Consider the following 17,052-nt stretch of genomic DNA (forward strand, 5'->3'; position numbering starts at 1 on the left):
CCAATTGTGGGTTAGAACAAGCTGCACCTTTCTTGGCAGCCACCGTGTTAATCAGATGTCATTAGTGGTGACAGAGGCCGTGATGGAGACCTTGGTGCAAGACACCCCACTGGCTGCATGGTTTGCGTGTGGTAATGATGTGCTCTTCACCTCCCTGTAGGTATCACTTGAGTATGGGGTCTAATGCAACTCTCCCATGAGCTGCTAATGGGAACTTAATGAAGGAAATGAGTGCAGAAGACCAGAATCACAGACATAAAGAACCAAGAAGTGTCTTTATATACCCAAGAAATAAAACGTATAACAGGCCAATCGGTTTTAAAAAGTATATTTGTTATATTTGTACCTCTCAAAGCAGGATTCTTTTGGTACTTGGGTGGGACTTTTTGATTAATGATTATTAATAGCATTGTACATGTTAATAGCGCAGGTGATAATATGTTAAAGCCTACAGTAATTTCATGTAACTGATCTGAATCAGTGACTCCACGTACCAATATAAACCAATAAAATGCAATTAATCACCAGAGTAACATAATTTTTTGGAGATTAGAAGAATTGCCTCTTTACTGTTACTACAGAAAATTCTCGGGGGGGTACCTCAGGGTCTGGCCATGTGAAGCGGAAGGGACCCCCCCCAACTCCTTGAAATGGTACGGTGCCTCAAATAGGCTGAGCTGCACCTTCTGCGATCGTCGCCCGTAACCTGAGCCTGTGACACCGCAAGGGCTTGGCTTTCAAACTTACCCTCTTCCTTTAAACACCGTCCTCACGCAGGTACTGGCTGTTAGGACTTTAATATCAGCTCTTTTTTTTTAACGTAATCACTCTTAGTGAAACGAGGTACTTATACTCACTGAAGGTTAGGGAGATGAAAGATTCAGGTTCAAGCCCAGCCGGAAGAGATCTTCCTCCCACATTCTTATGTTTTTCTGGGTGAGCAAGAGAGCCGTCCTGCGGGTTGCCAGTTATTCAAAACCCAAAGGATAAAGAGCGGAGGCGCCGGATACGACGGGAAATATCACCTATTTAGGAAAAAAGAACGAATTCCAATTCAGGTGTGTTTCTTGATTTTCTTTTATTTGTTTTAATGTTTCTTGCATGTCATTGTGACTTTCTGAGTTTTTTCATTCATGCCAAAATCTTATTCTTAGTAACTTTTTTATGAAGATACAAAGCTGAATATCGTGTTAAGAGCTAATTGGTATTCGATAACAGAATCATGTTTAAGAAAAGACAGCATCATAAGCCATGTTGAAAAAGAGTCTTTGGTGGCTTATACATTCATTGATAAATGTCATTCACACCAGAAAGTAAAGCTACCAGGCTCATACACATGTCGTAGTGCTCAGTCTTGGGGTTTGATAATACACGTTTTGGAGCCTAGACAAATCATTTCAGAACTGTTTGTAGTTTTTTCTAATTTGGAAAACAGGTTTTGAAATTTGTCCCCAAATGGGAAAAACAAAAACTGAATGAAGTGCCGTTACTTTACAATGCACCAGCAACAGAAAACAATTTTCCGGATTTGTATGAGGGGCAAACTTCGCCTGATTTTACAGCATAAGAATGTTATTCTCTAGCTTATCTCTGACTTTACAGGGTATTTAGCAAAGCCGAGATCTTTCAGCTATTTCTCAGCAGAGAGAATGGGGGGCGGGGGGAGGGGGGTGGCAGTCACAAAAGGCGACATTATTCCCTAGCGGATTCTCGCTACATCCTTCATGAATGGAGTATTGAAAAACATTACATTAGGGAGTAGATTATTTTTCATCCTTCATAACTAATCCATTTGTCCAGAAAGTCTCGAGCGTTCCGCTGGCATGACGTGCAGCAATGGGCTGGCCTTGGCGGCACGGCGGTGTGAAAAGCCGCCTTCTAATTGGACGTTCCACCGCCTCCCGAAACACCCGCGAGATGTTGTCTGCACACGCCGCGCGCGAGTCCCAGGCTCAGTGCCACACGACTGGGACATGGCTAAGTGACCACAGGAAAAGTAAAAACTCATTATGGCTACAAATCTACGGCATGCCACAGCGCACACCGAGGAAGAATTGCACAGATATGAATAATATTGTGATAACTCATCATTCCTTAATGTATAGATCCATTTTCAGCCTGACATTTTTGCACCCTGGGTTAAGATATAAGTGAAGGAAGCAATTAAGATTCTTCATTTTACCGTGAATTCTATCCGTCAGGGCCAGGAACACTTAAATGATGCACGGTGCTTACTGGCCTGGGAAGTACAGTAGAGAACATGCCCATGTCCCAGGGCGCCTCGCAGACCCCCTCCCCCTGCTATCCTATCATCGGCCCGCTGAGCGTTTGAAGGGCTCCAGTGACAGATGGTGACAGGAAGCGGCTGTTGTGGGAGACAGGAGCCGACAGCGGAAATGCCTCCAGTGCTCGGCTGGGATTGCCCACTATCTCCTCATGGCCTAATATCAATTTCCCTGTCTCCGTACCTCAGGCACATTCCAGCAGCATGATCGGGGGCCGCCCCTTTCGTCCTCATATCCGGGTTCTGGAACAGACTGCAGTTAGGCTGTGGTTTATGCCGCATCTTTGTGCTCTTGGGCTTCAGCAGTAAAGCTAGTTGTTAAGGGAATCATATATTGTCTTGTTGAGGCCTAACCCTCATAAAATAGCACAATAAACCCTGGTCACAGTGACATGGGGTAACTGACTGATAAACCAGTAGATCCCATTATGAGGCACAGTGCTTTTAACAGCAGAAACATGTAGCAGTAATGGTGGCCCAGACTAAATTGATCCTCATGTTCTGCCCCAAGTGGAGGAATAGGTCATGTGCAAAAGGCACTAATTCACGCTCCAGTGCACCCCCACTGATGCACCTTGAGCTGCACTCACTGCGTCAAGCACAGGTGAAGTCCACTGCCATGCGCATAAGCTTGTAGATATCATGATGCTGATGCTGTCTCTCTCGGCCCAGGGTCGGTCCTGCCTGCATCGGAGAACAGCAGGTGTCATGCGCGGCCAGCGAGCACCAGACCGACGCCCGGCCATGTGGCTGCTGCTCGCCTTCGCCGTGTGCCTGCTGCTGGCGGTGCTGAGCCTCGTTACGCAGCTTGGTAAGTGGCTCGCTATCAGAGTCACAATGATGATGATAAAAATGATCATAGTTACAATACTGCCGACAATAATAATACTGCTGATAAAAACAATACTGCTGTCCATCATAATACTGCTGATAATAACAATACTGCTGACAATCATAATACTGCTGATAATAACAATACTACTGACCATTATAATACTGCTGAAAATAACAATACTGCTGACAATCATAATACTGCTGATGATAACAATACTGCTAACAATCATATTTAACAATGTTGATGACATTCATAATACTGCTGATAACAATACTGTTGATAATAATGACAATTCTGTTAGGGGCCATACTTTTAGTACGTACGCACGGAAGGGGGGGGGTCTAAAAATTTGACCGAATTTTGCGTACGTGTGCGTATGCTGGGGGGGTGAATCAACTTGAGAAATTTCAAAATTAAGTGTTTCGTTCACAATACCTGACCTGCTGGATTGCATTCCATACGTGCATATAACTCAAAACGTCTTTAGTTCATCTCCCGATCATCAGCCAGCCGTACGACCGCAAACTGCGTCGTAAACTGCGTACGACCTATACATTATCATAATTTATGTACAGCGCGTCTGCAAAGGCGGGAATTTAACCATTCTCGCGATCGTTATTGTATAAATCCATTTTTGAGGTGACAGTGCACTGAAATGTCGGCCGACCAAAAACCTTCTTTGGATTCAGTACATGAATATGTATAAGGTAGTAATCTCTTAATTTCAGTACATAGCCTAATTTACAGTTCGGACTTCCGACTTGGGTTCTAAAGCCGTGATCAAATGGTGAAATACGTCATCTTATGTATTTGACGTTTAGTTCAATATTGGCCTCCGCACGGAGTAAACAGTTTTTTTTAGCGAATGTTCAGGAGTTTTCATGTAATTTCAAATTTTCAAACGCCATTATGGCACGTTAACTGTCCAGCGAACCAAGTTTTTTTTCAGAATTCTTGACAAGTGCGTCTGCCATGCTTATTCTGACTTTTGAGGAATACGCTAGTCCTTATAGCTTATTCCTCCAAGTGCCGACTGAAATACTACATGTATAAAAATTAAAGAAGTCTTATTTGTTGCATTTCGTTAATATTTGAAAGTGATTTTATTACAGTAAACCTCATGACATCATTCTTTTGTTATCCCTAAAGTTAACAGGAACGTTTGTAGCTCCAAAAAGCAGTGCATAAGTCGAATGACAATCGCCCGTGCGTGCGTGCGTACGTACGCAGGGGTGGGGGGTCAACTACCCAGCGTATGTGTGCATACGGGGGGGGTCCAAAAAATCGGTAAAATGTGCGTACGTACTAAAAGTATGGCCCCCTACTACTTATAATCATAATAATAATACCTCCGGATTAAAAATCCCTGTGTACTGAATCAATGTAAACCTAATAACAGTCCTGAAGCTTGTGTTTCCTACAGTAGGGACATGATAAGACAGCACTATTCCCGCCATTGGTAGCCTGCCATTACCTGATAAAAAAAATAATTGTACCAAAACAAACTGTACGTGTATGATGCCTGATAAGCAGGACTCACAGATCATTATGTGCTGATTTACTTCAGTATGGTTGCTTTGAGTATGTTTTTACTAGAAAAGTAATACATAACTTTGCTGGCTGTAGCATCCAAAATTGGATCGTCTGCCTCTTTCACAGTGTAAAGTTATTTGTCGTATTTTTGTATTTAGGAAACCTGAAGTTGACCAAGCGATCGATAATGAGTGAGTATTTTTTGTACATTGTCTGATACCAGGGTAAAACTATTCTAATAAATGTGATTTCAGAGAGAATCATCAAGATTGTAGTGGAAAATGGACAATTTTGCCTGTAATCAGATCTGTTTTCAGATTTTTTCTACCAGTAAATAAAATATTCCTGTAAATAAAAATTAAGTAATTTAGTCCAACAGACCCTTGGGCCCACTGTTTTGTCAGGCTCTTCTCAGCCTGTTCTTGGACACACTACTTGACATGCCGGCTGCTGTTTTGCGGCCCTTTGGGGACACAGTCTCTAGTGTCTTCATGACCGGATTCCAGTCGAGTGTTTCTTTTTTATCGAATAGGAGCCCAACAGTAGCAGCACAATCAAGAGAGCATAAAATTACAGGAAAATGCAGATACACAACAAGGCTGAGTAAGGAGCCATTAGCCATTTCCTTTCAACGGGCAGACTGACAGCATATTCTCGTTCTCTTTTTCTTCCCGGCGACAGTGAACAGAACAGCCCAGAGTCAGACAGATTCTCAAGGTGAGGAGGAACTAGAATGTCCAGCCCCCCCACCCTCCACCAAGGGAGTCATTGCTTGTCCTCAGCAACTTCAGTTCCAGAAAGTCCCACAGCACACCTCACCGTTTTCACACTCAAAGCGGAGCGCCATGGACGGCCACTGCTCCAGGAGCCTGGGATGCCCAGGACAAAGGCTTCTTCCAGGAGTCTCCCCTCCACTTAATACTCCAAATTAGTCAGTCTCTGTCTCTGACTTCTACATCTTACAGGTGTCAGGCAGTGGTGTAGTGGTCACCTGCAGCGGTATGGTTATAGAGAAGTAGGACACTCAGTGGTAGGTGGCTATAGTGCTAAACTGTACAATTCTGTATATGCACTTCTCGTCTGACGGATATGTATTTCTGACAGTTTATAAGTGAGTATACGGTCAATCCATTTTTTCGGAGGCATATACCTGTGTACACCCAGTAGTACACCTCTGGTAGAAGGGGATTCAGGAATGTGTTCCTGGAGATAGAGGAGACAATGAGAGGGGATTGTGTCCATCATATCACATGTGTAAAATAAAGCATGTTATACTCTATGAAATCAGACATTTGAACTTATCATGTACCACATGCACACAAAAATACCATTGTGCGTTTAGCATATTACATAACGCTGTATTATGGAATTATAACTGTAATGTGCAGCGAGTGCACACACACAAAGACACACTGTCTTTCACTGCAGCTGTGATTATAGAAGCTTTGAAACCCAAGCCTGTGTGCTGCAGGTCTGTGAGGTAGCTTACATTTCAGATGGGAACCCAGCCTGTGCTCTCTGACATCACTGTCTTCCAGAAAGCAGTGTTCACAATTACAGCTGCCTTTGTCATTTCTGGGACCTTGCTTACAAAGTCGCCCGCTGGTGTAGCGACTGTTTTTGGTGCAAACCTTGAGGGCTCCTGTAAACGCCATTCATTTGCACTAGGGCTTCTGTGGGGCCTTTCTCCATGGCCTTCATAGTTCTAAGCATGTCCTAAACTGCTTTTATGACCTGAAACAGGGTTGTAACCCAGCCTCCTAAGATGCTATCTTAGATCATGTCACCAGCAGGGGGCGCCTTACCACCCCACCTGTCCGCATTCTCTCCCTCCAGTGCGGCTTGTGAATGGGCGAGGCCGCTGTGAAGGCCGTGTGGAGGTCCAGCACAACGGCACCTGGGGCACCGTGTGTGATGACGACTGGGACATGGTGGACGCCAATGTGGTGTGCCGTCAACTGGGATGTGGCTCTGCCATCGCCGTGGCGAGCAGCTCTGCCTTTGGCCAGGGGGTGGGGGCCATCCTTCTCGATAATGTGGACTGTGCCGGCCAGGAGACGGACTTGGGCCAGTGTGGGAGCCTAGGCTGGGGCATCCATAACTGCTACCATTACGAGGACGTGGCAGTCACCTGCAGAGGTACAGGCATAGGGAAGCAGGGCAGTCAGGCGGGCTCGAGAGCATCCCACCAACAAACAGGCACATTTCTTTGCTTAGAATAAGTCATAGTGTGGAAGAACTCCAATATTTAATTAGATGATCTAAAGATCTAAAGTAATTTAACGCTTGTGTTTGTACTATACTGTACTTTTTCTTGATTGCTATGGCACATTTCATGAAACATACATAATATTCTAAAGACTATAACAGCATTTCCCAAAAGAGTTCATGCATATAGCAGAACACTATGGTTTAGTTGCAAAAACTTGTAACTTACCCAAAACGTTTAACTCCTTTAACTGTCTCAAAAGCAAATAATTCCACCAATGAATTGATAAGTGCCACCAAAATGAAAAGTACAATCACCATAGTTTTAACCATGAGTGTCAAAATGCTTAGATATATTATCAGTATGTCAGTAAGTCTATTCTGACCAACAAGACTAAAGAAACTGAAAATTGTGCCAAATGATGTCAATTTTACAAAACCATTTGCGTATGAATGTATTAAAACATTTGGAATTTTGTGTGAAACAATGAGAAATGATGTTCTTCTGTGCAGAAGTAACATTACACTTTGGGATTATACTTGTTGTTTTACAAATGTTAATTGTCATTTGAGAAATGCTCCAAAGCAATCGAGAAAAACTAATATAATGTACTATAAAAACAGTATTCGAGTTATTAGGTATATATGGTTACCATGGGTAACCATGCAAACACAAGTGAATCAAATGCTACTTTGGAGTGAATGATTCTCTCCATTCTCAGACACATCAGTGCTAAAGACACGTGGCCGTGAGGAGTCCACCACGGAGCCCCCTTCTCTTGCTGGCCAGAGTAAGTCACTGATGCTTTTCCATACTGCTTAGCTGGGGTCACATGAGATGGGTTGTGTGGGGCTGTATGCTCTGCCCACTGAGGCATCACTCTTAGTAGAGAGTAGTTTGGGCTCTATAGCTACTTACAGAAAGTTGGACCCTTATTAACCTGCATTTCATTTTTGCCGTAAAACTCTAGTCACCAGCGTGTACCATAAATGTCATCATAAGCCACCGGGAAACCAATAATTCTATTGGGCATCACAGTCAGCACATGTTAGTTTTGCTTTACTGGCAGTATTTACCAGAACTCAAACCACATATTTGTTGGCTGCAGTCACTAAACTAAGGGGTACAGGGTGCCACAAAGTGAGTGGAGACCCAGAATAAACAGTCCTGCCCCTCTTTGTATAAACTTTTCATTAATATAACTATGAGTTCTTCAACTGACCCATGTGACTGAATCTGCCCAAGTGACTTCTGGGATTGGAACAGCAGGAGCAAAATATAAACACTCCAGTAAAGTTCTTTTTTTGTCATTGGAAAGGGGAAATAAACAGATTGAATGTGCAAGATAACATCTTTCCCTCAAAGGCTCTCATTGATATTCATGTATTCATGGCACTTTTTTTGATTAAATAATTGGCTGAGTGCAATGCCTAACAAACTTGGAATTTGTCACCCAAATAACCTGTGAGGTGTCTCTTTGAGTGCCTGACACTGACGGATGCTGCCGAAACATAGTGGAAAGTCATTTTATCCTCCTGTGAAGAAAGGAATCTGCTAAATATTTATATGTGGCTCAGCTAAGGAGTGGGAGCCATGAGGTGGCGTGTGAAGGGGTCACCGCTGACAGTGTCCCCCTCCCGGCACAGGAGATGGCACACTCCGCCTGGTGGGTGGGGCCGACCGCTGTCAGGGCCGCGTGGAGATCTTCTACAGGGGCACCTGGGGCACGGTGTGCGACGACGACTGGGGCATGCAGGCTGCAGCAGTGGTGTGCCAGCAGCTACGGTGCGGCCACTCCCTGTCTTACACCACCAATGCCTACTTCGGATACGGGACCGGGCTCATCCTGTTGGACAACGTAAACTGCAATGGCAACGAGAAGCAGCTGTCCAGCTGCTACAGTCTGGGCTGGGGTATCCACAACTGCGGCCACCACGAGGACGCGGGGGTCATCTGTGCGGGTATGCACCCTGTTTGGCGGGCGGCTGTAGGCGGGTAAGACTATGCACTGACAGAGACCACGCCAGGGAAACACACGTTAGACCAAGGACACAGACACCAAAAACTGCAGCTCACACACGTTTCTGTTACTTAGTAGGGGTGGAAGGAAAATTGACTCAGTTATAAATTGCGATTTTTCAAGTGGGTAATTTTTATATTGCCATGAGAGTTAAAAATTTATTCTTATCAGCCATTTAAAAATTCCTGTAACCTTGTTGGTCACATTCGTTACTTTTAGTACACCTGCCCAGTTGCACATAGCCCAGGTTTTTAACAGGGACTGTTAAGAGTCTGGATTTACCAGTGTTGTACTGAACCCCGTGTTCTCTACCTCTGAGTATCGCAGTACATCTATAGCGATAAAAACCCAGATAGCCATAGTTATTTTTTTAGCTCGGTCTGAATTTCCTGGCAAAAGTGTCTTAAATGCTACAGAGGAACTTGCAGAGTCTGTCTCTGTCTTGCTCCGGTTGTGCACACACTCTGATGATCCATCCATCCATTTTCTGTAACCACTTATCCTATTCACGGTCACGAGGGCCCAGAGCTTACCCCAGAAACTACAGGTGCAAGGCCGGGAAAACCCAGGATGGGCGACCAGCCCAGGGCAGGGCACACTCACACACCAGTCAGTCACACATGCACACCTATGGGCAATTTGGTAACTCCAATGAACCTCAGCATGTCTTTGGACTGTGCAGGGTAGGGGGAGGGGGGTGGACTGGAGTACCCAGAGGAAACCCAATGACAATACGGGTAGAACACGCAAACTCCATACACAAAGCCAGGCTGCAGAATCAAACTATGGTCCAAGAGGAGTGAGGCAACAGTGCAAACCACTGTGCCACCCTACTCTTGTCTCAAATTTGCGTTCCGGATCAAAAATAACGTAACCAAAAGGCGCCTGACAAGTGCGTGTACCATTACAGCCCCTGTCTTTAAATGTAGACCTGAACTGCTCTTAAACCAAAACTATTTAAAAATCGCTTTACATATTGAATTAACAAAAAAAATCTATTCAAGAGGTCTCTGCCAATTCCCACCACTACTGTTTAGTGATTTTTTTCTTCATTCTTCTCCAAATATTAATTTAATAACTTCTATCCTACTTTTTTGTTTTTGCCATTTCTACTTGATCGAGTGTTTCTAAGCAGCTTTCCCCACTTGCCCCTAATTAATGTATCCGAGTGCGGCTGTCATTAGTGCTCAATCTGTAATGAAACTGCAGACCCAACATGAAACTTTCTTTCTGTGGCAGGATCAGCCCCTACCACAGCATCCCTACCAGACACTGACACGATGAGCAAAGGCCTGTTTGGTCATACTGAGAGCCCACCAGGTAATCATGAATCAGCGTTAATGAAAAAGACATATAGCCAACTGTAACACCAAGGAAACAGATATACATGTATAGATGTAGTTAGAAATGCCAAACTGCAGAACCTCATGACTGCCAGGTGAGGGCACCATCCGCATTTGATTCCCCTGACCTGATTGCAGACCTGCAAGAAGTGTCAGTGTCATGATTTTCTGCACAGGAAATTTTTGGTTTTTGCTTTACTCACAGATTAATATTAAATGCACGTTCCTTTGAAGTGTTTATAATCATGACAAAGTCCCATTAGGCACTGGGTTGAATAAGGCAGCCATTTATGTCAGAGTGATCTCTGCTGTCTTCTTCAGCTACATGATGCATGGGGGTCATACACTGAGATGAAATTTCAGTCTCACTGGTCGATGTACAAAGAAACAGCAATAAATAGAATATGTAAATCCAAGTCATTTAACCAAGACATATTCAGACAGGAGCATAAGAGAAAAGGCACATAGATGCAGTCAAAAAATGCAGTTCTGCAAACTGAACAGGAATGTGAGATTAATAGACTTCTGCTTTGATATTTTGCTTCCGGTGAAGAGAGTGCAAAAGCAAGCAGACATATTTCTTTTATTTTTCAGTTACAGATGCCACATTCCCCCTCCCCAGGACAACAGCGAGGACCACAGGGCCAACCACACACAGCCCAACGACCAAATGTAATCTCAGCTGTCCTACACCCGCATCCTACACACTTAGTGCTATGCACTGCATCTTACGTGCTGTGTCCTACACACTGAATGCTACATGCAGAGTGCTACAGGTTGCATCCTACATACTGAGCGCTATGCACTCAGTGGTATATCCTGCATCTTATGTGCTGTGTCCTACATGCTGAGTGCTATGCGCTGAGTGCTATATGCTGAGTGTCACGCACTGTGTCCTACATGTTGTGTCCTATACACTGAGTGTTATGTGCTGTGTCCTACACCCTGAGGGCTACGCGCTGTGTCCTATGCATTGAGTACTACGTGCCGTCATCCCCCCACCTTTGAAAATGACAACGCTCATGCATGCGCACAGCAGGTCATTTCCTGGGCGTAATTTCAGTCATTCATCAAAATGAGGCTTAAATACGAGCCGGTGTGTGCAAATTGGCGAATCTCATTTATCAGCAGGGCCCTAACTGCAGGGGGACCCTGGCAAGGCACCCGGTGGACATTAATTAGCATCCTTAAGTGGCCACGCTTCAGCCACCCAGCACCTCCCAGTGAATGAGCTACTAATTCACTCATCGAAAGGTGCAGAGAACCACCCCCCCAACTCTGTTCTGTTGCATTCAGTGGCTTTAATTATGTTATGATTAGACCTGAAAGTGCCTAATTAGCTGGGGCACCCCACTCCCCCTGCGGGCATGAAGTGGGGAGTAGGGTCACTGTCAGCATTTCTCCATAAATGGGAGCCGGTGTCTCTAAATTCACTACAGGATACCACAGGCTGCCAAACTATGTATTTGAAATGCATACACTGATGAGCCAAAACATGATGGCCGGCCCCACATGCAGCAAACGATGCTGACTATCATGTACAAATAGTGCTTGTCATCCATCCATCCATTTTCCAAACCACTTATCCTACTGGGTCGCGGAGGGTCCGGAGCCTATCCCGGAAGCAATGGGCATGAGGCAGGGAATAACCCAGGATGGGGGGGCCAGCCCATCGCAGGGCACACTCACACACCATTCACTCACACATGCACACCTACGGGCAATTTAGCAAGACCAATTAGCCTCAGCATTTTTTGGACTGTGGGGGGAAACCGGAGTACCCGGAGGAAACCCCACGACAACATGGGGAGTGTCATGCCCGGCTCGTCCGCTCCTCGTGTGTGCCACGCCCCCTGATTACCCACGTGTGCTTCCCTGATCGTCTCCTGCTGTGTCCGATTACTTTGATTAGTCCTGTCCTGTTTTAAGTCCTGGTCTTACCTGTTTGCCCAGTCCGTCATTGTGATCATTGTGGTTATGGTGTGGTTTAGTGTCTCCTGCTCCCGTTTCCGTAATAAACCCCAGTTTTATCCCGATCTCGACCTGTCTACCTGCTCCATACCCGCTTTAACCGCACGATCGCCGTTCTGTCCGACCGTGATCGTGACAGGGAGAACATGCAAACTCCACACACATGTGACCTAGGCGGAGACTCGAACCTGGGTCCCAGAGGTGTGAGGCAACAGTGCTAACCACTGCACTGCCATGCTGTCCCCTAGTGCTTGTCAAGGTCTGCTATATATTAGACAGTGCAAGCTGTCTGGTCTACATCTCGCATTGACCAGTCTTGGCTGTCTGACACCATGTCGGCAGATCGTGATTTTTCCCGTCTTGGCCCACCCAGTAGATACTCACCACGACTAACTATGAGCACCACACATGCCATTTTGGAGATGCTCTGATACAGTCATCTCACCATAATCATTTGGCCTTTATGAAAGTCACTCCGATATTTACCCCTGCCCAATTCTTCTGCATTCAACATGTCAACTACAAGAACTAAATGTTGGATTACCATGTAATATATTCCAGACCTTGGCATACACAGTTTTTCCAGATAATCACTGTTATTTGAATCATGGGATGTGTTTTGGCTCATCTGTGTATTTACCCTGGACAATATGCCAGTCCATTGTAGGGCACAGGGCAGGGGGCATCCTGGATGGGATGCCAGTCTATGACAGGGCAGAGGTCTGGGGGCATCCTGGATGGGATGCCAGTCTATGACAGGGCACAGGTCAGGGGGCATCCTGGATAGGATGCCAGTCTATGACAGGGCACAGGGCAGGAACTTTGGACCAGATACGAACCCACTACAGAACAAACACACATCACTCTCTATGGTCAATTCTGGGGTTGAGGTCATGGGTCTGTGCTCGCCAGTCAAGTTCTTCCACACCAGACTCTCCCAGCCATATCTTTATGGACCTTGTTTTGTGCACTGGGACATACTCATGCTGGAACAGAAAAGGGCCTTCCCCAAACTGTTCCCACAAAGTTGGAAGTATGGAATTGTCCACAAAGTCTTGATATGCAGAACAAGACATTCTGGACAATTCTATGTTTCATTCCAAAATCTCATGGACAGCCTCACATATGTTCTTCTAGACGAATAGGCAAAAATGCCCACAGACACACTCCAAAATCTTGTGGAAAACCTTCCCAGAAGAGTGGCAGCTGTTATAGCTGCAAAGTGAGACCAACCACATTGTTGCCTACAGATTTAGAATGAGATGTCATAAAAGTTCCCATAGGTGCAATGGCCAGGTGTCCTAACACTTTTGTCCATATAGTGTATATGGACCTAGCTTGTGCATCTTATATAGTTTAAACATGCTGGGTAAATTATTTTATGATCTAATTCAGACTGTTTGGATGAGCATGGAACAGGGTGTAAGTAAATGTACAGGTATCATAAATCTTTTCTTTTTCCCGGAGAAGCTGCCTGCCCTTTCCCATCTCTCGGCTTTCGGTCCATATGACACTCAGACCCAGGGTTCTCAGTCAACAAGTTACATTGGGGACCCCTGGCCCCCTCAGACGTTTCAAAAACTAAAAAAATAGCAAGTGAGTAGAATCAGAAGACTGTAGCTAGTTAGCTGGTTAGCATAACATACCAACGGGGGCCACACTGCGGTGGCTTTACACAAACGCACAGTTTGAGTGGTGATAGCCTCTCGCAATGCTCACGCTCCCTCTCTCCCTCAGCTCGCACCACCATCCGCGTGGTGAGCGGGAACAGCAGCTGCCAGGGCCGTATCGAGATCTTCCACGAGGGCCTATGGGGGACCGTGTGTGACGACGAGTGGGACTTGCCCAACGCTGCGGTGGCATGCCGGCAGCTTGGGTGTGGGCCTGCCGTGGCCGCCATCCCGCTGGCCTACTTCGGCTACGGCTCAGGGCCCGTCCTGCTGGACAATGTGGACTGCCGCGGCGATGAGGGCCAGCTCACTGACTGTTTCCATCTCGGCTGGGGCCAGCACAACTGTGGCCACCATGAGGATGCTGGGGTCATCTGCATGCGTAAGGCCCTCCCTTGTGGGCACAGCCGGGCAACACAGCACCATCGCAAAAAAGAAAGAGCAAGACAGGGTTGAAATACCTATACCTGGCCTTACTACGGCTTAATCAGCAGGGGGCGCTTCACTGACACGTCGGTCATCCATCATGGCCCAGTTTGCCGATTCTTCTCTCTGTAACAGCCCCCCAGTTCCCAAAGCAAAAGAATATTGAAAGAATATATCATCTTCCTCAGTCAGCGAGTGCAGAACTGAATCTTAAGGGGGTGAGCTTTGGGGGGAGGTGTGTGGGGGGGTGATGTCAGTGTTGAAGGTGGAGTAGAGGATGTAAGAAAAAAGATGGATGGTCTTAAGCTGTGTGATGAGGTTGAAGAGAGAGAGTGAAGCCAAATTATCACAAGATGCTGAAGCACGCATCCTGGCAAGTAGCACCTTTGTTATGAGGTTAGGGGTGGGGTTAGGGTTAGGGTTTGGACCAGTACAACTCGCCTGACCTACTGCACATGGTGAGAGTGAATCACTGCTTATATATCTATGGCCTTTCTCTTGTTCTAGCATATCAGGCCCCCGCTGTATTGCTGAAAGATCTCGATGCAACAAGACTGACCCCCACCACGAAGACGCCGACAGAAGGTAAGGTGAACTCGGGCTGACTGACTTTAGAAGGACCTGTTTCAGTGCATTAGCTGGTGATAGGCCCAAAGCTCAGGGCTCCACGCTGACAGACATTCCTATTGGCTGACGGGAGATGTGGGCGTGGCTCACCTTACAGGGACGGTGAGGCTGGTGAATGGGCGGCACCGGTGCGAGGGTCGGGTGGAGATCTTCATGGGTGTGGAGTGGGGCACGGTGTGCGATGACGCCTGGGACCTTCCGGATGCCCTGGTGGTGTGTCGGCAGCTGGGCTGTGGGTCGCCCACTGCAGCACTGGGCGAGGCCTTCTACGGGAGGGGCGACGGCACGATCCTCCTGGACAATCTGAAGTGCAGCGGCGAGGAGCAGGCGCTGCACCAGTGCTCCCACATTGGCTGGGACGTCCACAATTGCGACCACTCGGAGGACGCGGGCACCTCCTGCATGCTGCTATGATCCATCCCAGCGCCCCCCCCACACGGGACATGCGGACTTGTAAACATTCTGTAAATAACAACAAACCTCCTGAAGGCATCAAAACAAGCAAAGTGATTATATATTATATAATAATTATATATTCTTATTATGCACTTTATAAATATCGGTACATTTTCACGATATGGAGCAGAGTAGCGCTTGATAACAAAGCACTCCCATTTTGTTGAAATGTTGCAATAATTATCACGCGGTTGCTTTTCGGCCTTCTCCATACAGTAATGCACTGGGAATGGGGGGGGTGTGGGGGGGTGCGGTTAGAGTCATTCAGTCATTCATAACTTAAAGCCGTGACACGAGATCCCTCGCTGACACGTTAAGATTAAAACAGTACAGCGAGATGCCTTCTGCTGAAGAGGGTGTTCCCCAAACTTGTTCCCCAACTTGTGCTGTGCTCAGCCAGCCCCTTTAAGTGATGATTTCAATAAAGGTGGGGTTCGCTTCACCATGGACTGTGAACTCTTTTCCCAGCCAGATCTCCAGCTGTAAATGACAGGAGGACAGATGCATCAGAATCACACCTGCCTGTTCAAACTCCCTTCAGTCTCCTCCTAGTGCTTTGTGTTAATCCTTCATATTAAAATCTGAATCAGAACGCTTTATATTATGCCAGGGGAAATTAGTGAAATGAATTTCAGCAGATGGGGTCCAGCAAGAGGCCAGTGTGTAAATGTCTGTGCCTTGAGGACTGCTTAACTGGCAGCACCAACAGCACTGGCCAGTGATATAAAGATACTCATTAGTGCAGTGTGTATCACTGTGAGCCTTGAAGACTGCTTAACTGGCAACACCAACAGCACTGGCCAGTGACATAAGGACACACATTAGTGCAGTGTGTAACACTGTGAGCCTTGAGGACTGCAGCCTCCTTCCCTTTAAAGATCTCCAAAGCTCTCCAGACGTCTGTAGTGTCACCAGTGCCCCGAGAGACTGTTACACTCTGTCCCAAGATTCTCCGCCAGTCAACATGTAGCATTTATAAAAAAAGTGCCAAGACATTAACTGGCAGCATTATATGCAGGAGAGACCCACTCACCCGGAAACACAGCAGACTTGCCAGAGTCCAGGGAAGCATCATTCTGGCTGTTATGGGAAAACTATTCGAAATTATTCACCCAAAATGTAAAAAATACAGTTTTGGGAACAGTTGCTACAGAAAATGCAATAAAAATGTGGAAACATGCTCTTTATCCTCTTATAATGTAAATAATAAAGTATATTATCAATATGAAGAATGCTCTATGTTATTTACAGTGCAGATACTTTGTAATGACAGGTATACTAAATATTTAGTAGAATTGTATATGAATCTGCTATCAATAAACTGTCTGTAACAGACCCTAGTTCTTACTTATTCTGTAATGTTGATCGGCAGTCTGTTGATCGGCATGGTAGTGACTCATGTTTTGTTTTTTTTTTTTTTTTTTTAATGACACATTTCTGGGTCTAATCTGAATGCACACTACGCAGCAGATGGAGGGTCCAACCTACCAAAATAATCACAGACACGAAGGACCAGCAGAGCGCTGGGGCATAGCTCTGAGTGTGCAGCACGTTCATTCTTCTGCCAGAAATCCAATCCCTTTTTTGAGAGTAGTAGAAAATGCCATTCCAGGTTCTCTGTGTTCAGGCCCATGGTGCTTGGCCTGTTCCTCAAAACATCCACCTACAGGTCAGCCTG

At 45.9% G+C, this 17,052-nt stretch overlaps 1 protein-coding gene across 5 annotated transcripts; it reads left to right on the plus strand.

Annotated features, from left to right (window-relative positions):
- Nucleotides 1-524: 524 nt before the first annotated feature.
- Nucleotides 525-16,707, plus strand: LOC125745031 (scavenger receptor cysteine-rich domain-containing group B protein). 5 transcript variants are annotated; one of them, XM_049017421.1, is made up of 12 exons: nucleotides 525-1,058; nucleotides 2,957-3,095; nucleotides 4,811-4,843; nucleotides 5,334-5,369; nucleotides 6,489-6,791; nucleotides 7,583-7,651; nucleotides 8,508-8,822; nucleotides 10,121-10,201; nucleotides 10,819-10,896; nucleotides 13,933-14,247; nucleotides 14,799-14,876; nucleotides 15,016-16,707. In XM_049017421.1, the coding sequence occupies exons 2-12, from the start codon at nucleotides 2,993-2,995 to the stop codon at nucleotides 15,330-15,332; spliced, it is 1,728 nt and encodes a 575-aa protein (XP_048873378.1). In that variant the 5' UTR covers nucleotides 525-1,058; nucleotides 2,957-2,992; the 3' UTR covers nucleotides 15,333-16,707. The 5 variants fall into 5 exon arrangements, with proteins under 5 accessions (XP_048873378.1, XP_048873377.1, XP_048873380.1 ...); XM_049017420.1 differs by lacking the exon at nucleotides 525-1,058 and having other exon boundaries at nucleotides 2,904-3,095; XM_049017423.1 differs by lacking the exons at nucleotides 525-1,058; nucleotides 2,957-3,095 and adding an exon at nucleotides 3,571-3,631.
- Nucleotides 16,708-17,052: the final 345 nt, after the last annotated feature.

This window comes from Brienomyrus brachyistius, chromosome 6 (genome assembly GCF_023856365.1).
Source record: "Brienomyrus brachyistius isolate T26 chromosome 6, BBRACH_0.4, whole genome shotgun sequence".
Taxonomy (NCBI): Eukaryota; Metazoa; Chordata; class Actinopteri; order Osteoglossiformes; family Mormyridae; genus Brienomyrus; species Brienomyrus brachyistius.

Bases quoted from the DNA above. Each gene is read 5' to 3' on its own strand.
- LOC125745031 (XM_049017420.1), top strand. From the start codon at position 2,927: ATGATGCTGATGCTGTCTCTCTCGGCCCAGGGTCGGTCCTGCCTGCAT. The intron at 8,823-10,120 runs GTATGCACCCTG...TTTCTGTGGCAG, and splicing joins CGCGGGGGTCATCTGTGCGG to GATCAGCCCCTACCACAGCA. The intron at 14,877-15,015 runs GTAAGGTGAACT...CTCACCTTACAG, and splicing joins CACGAAGACGCCGACAGAAG to GGACGGTGAGGCTGGTGAAT.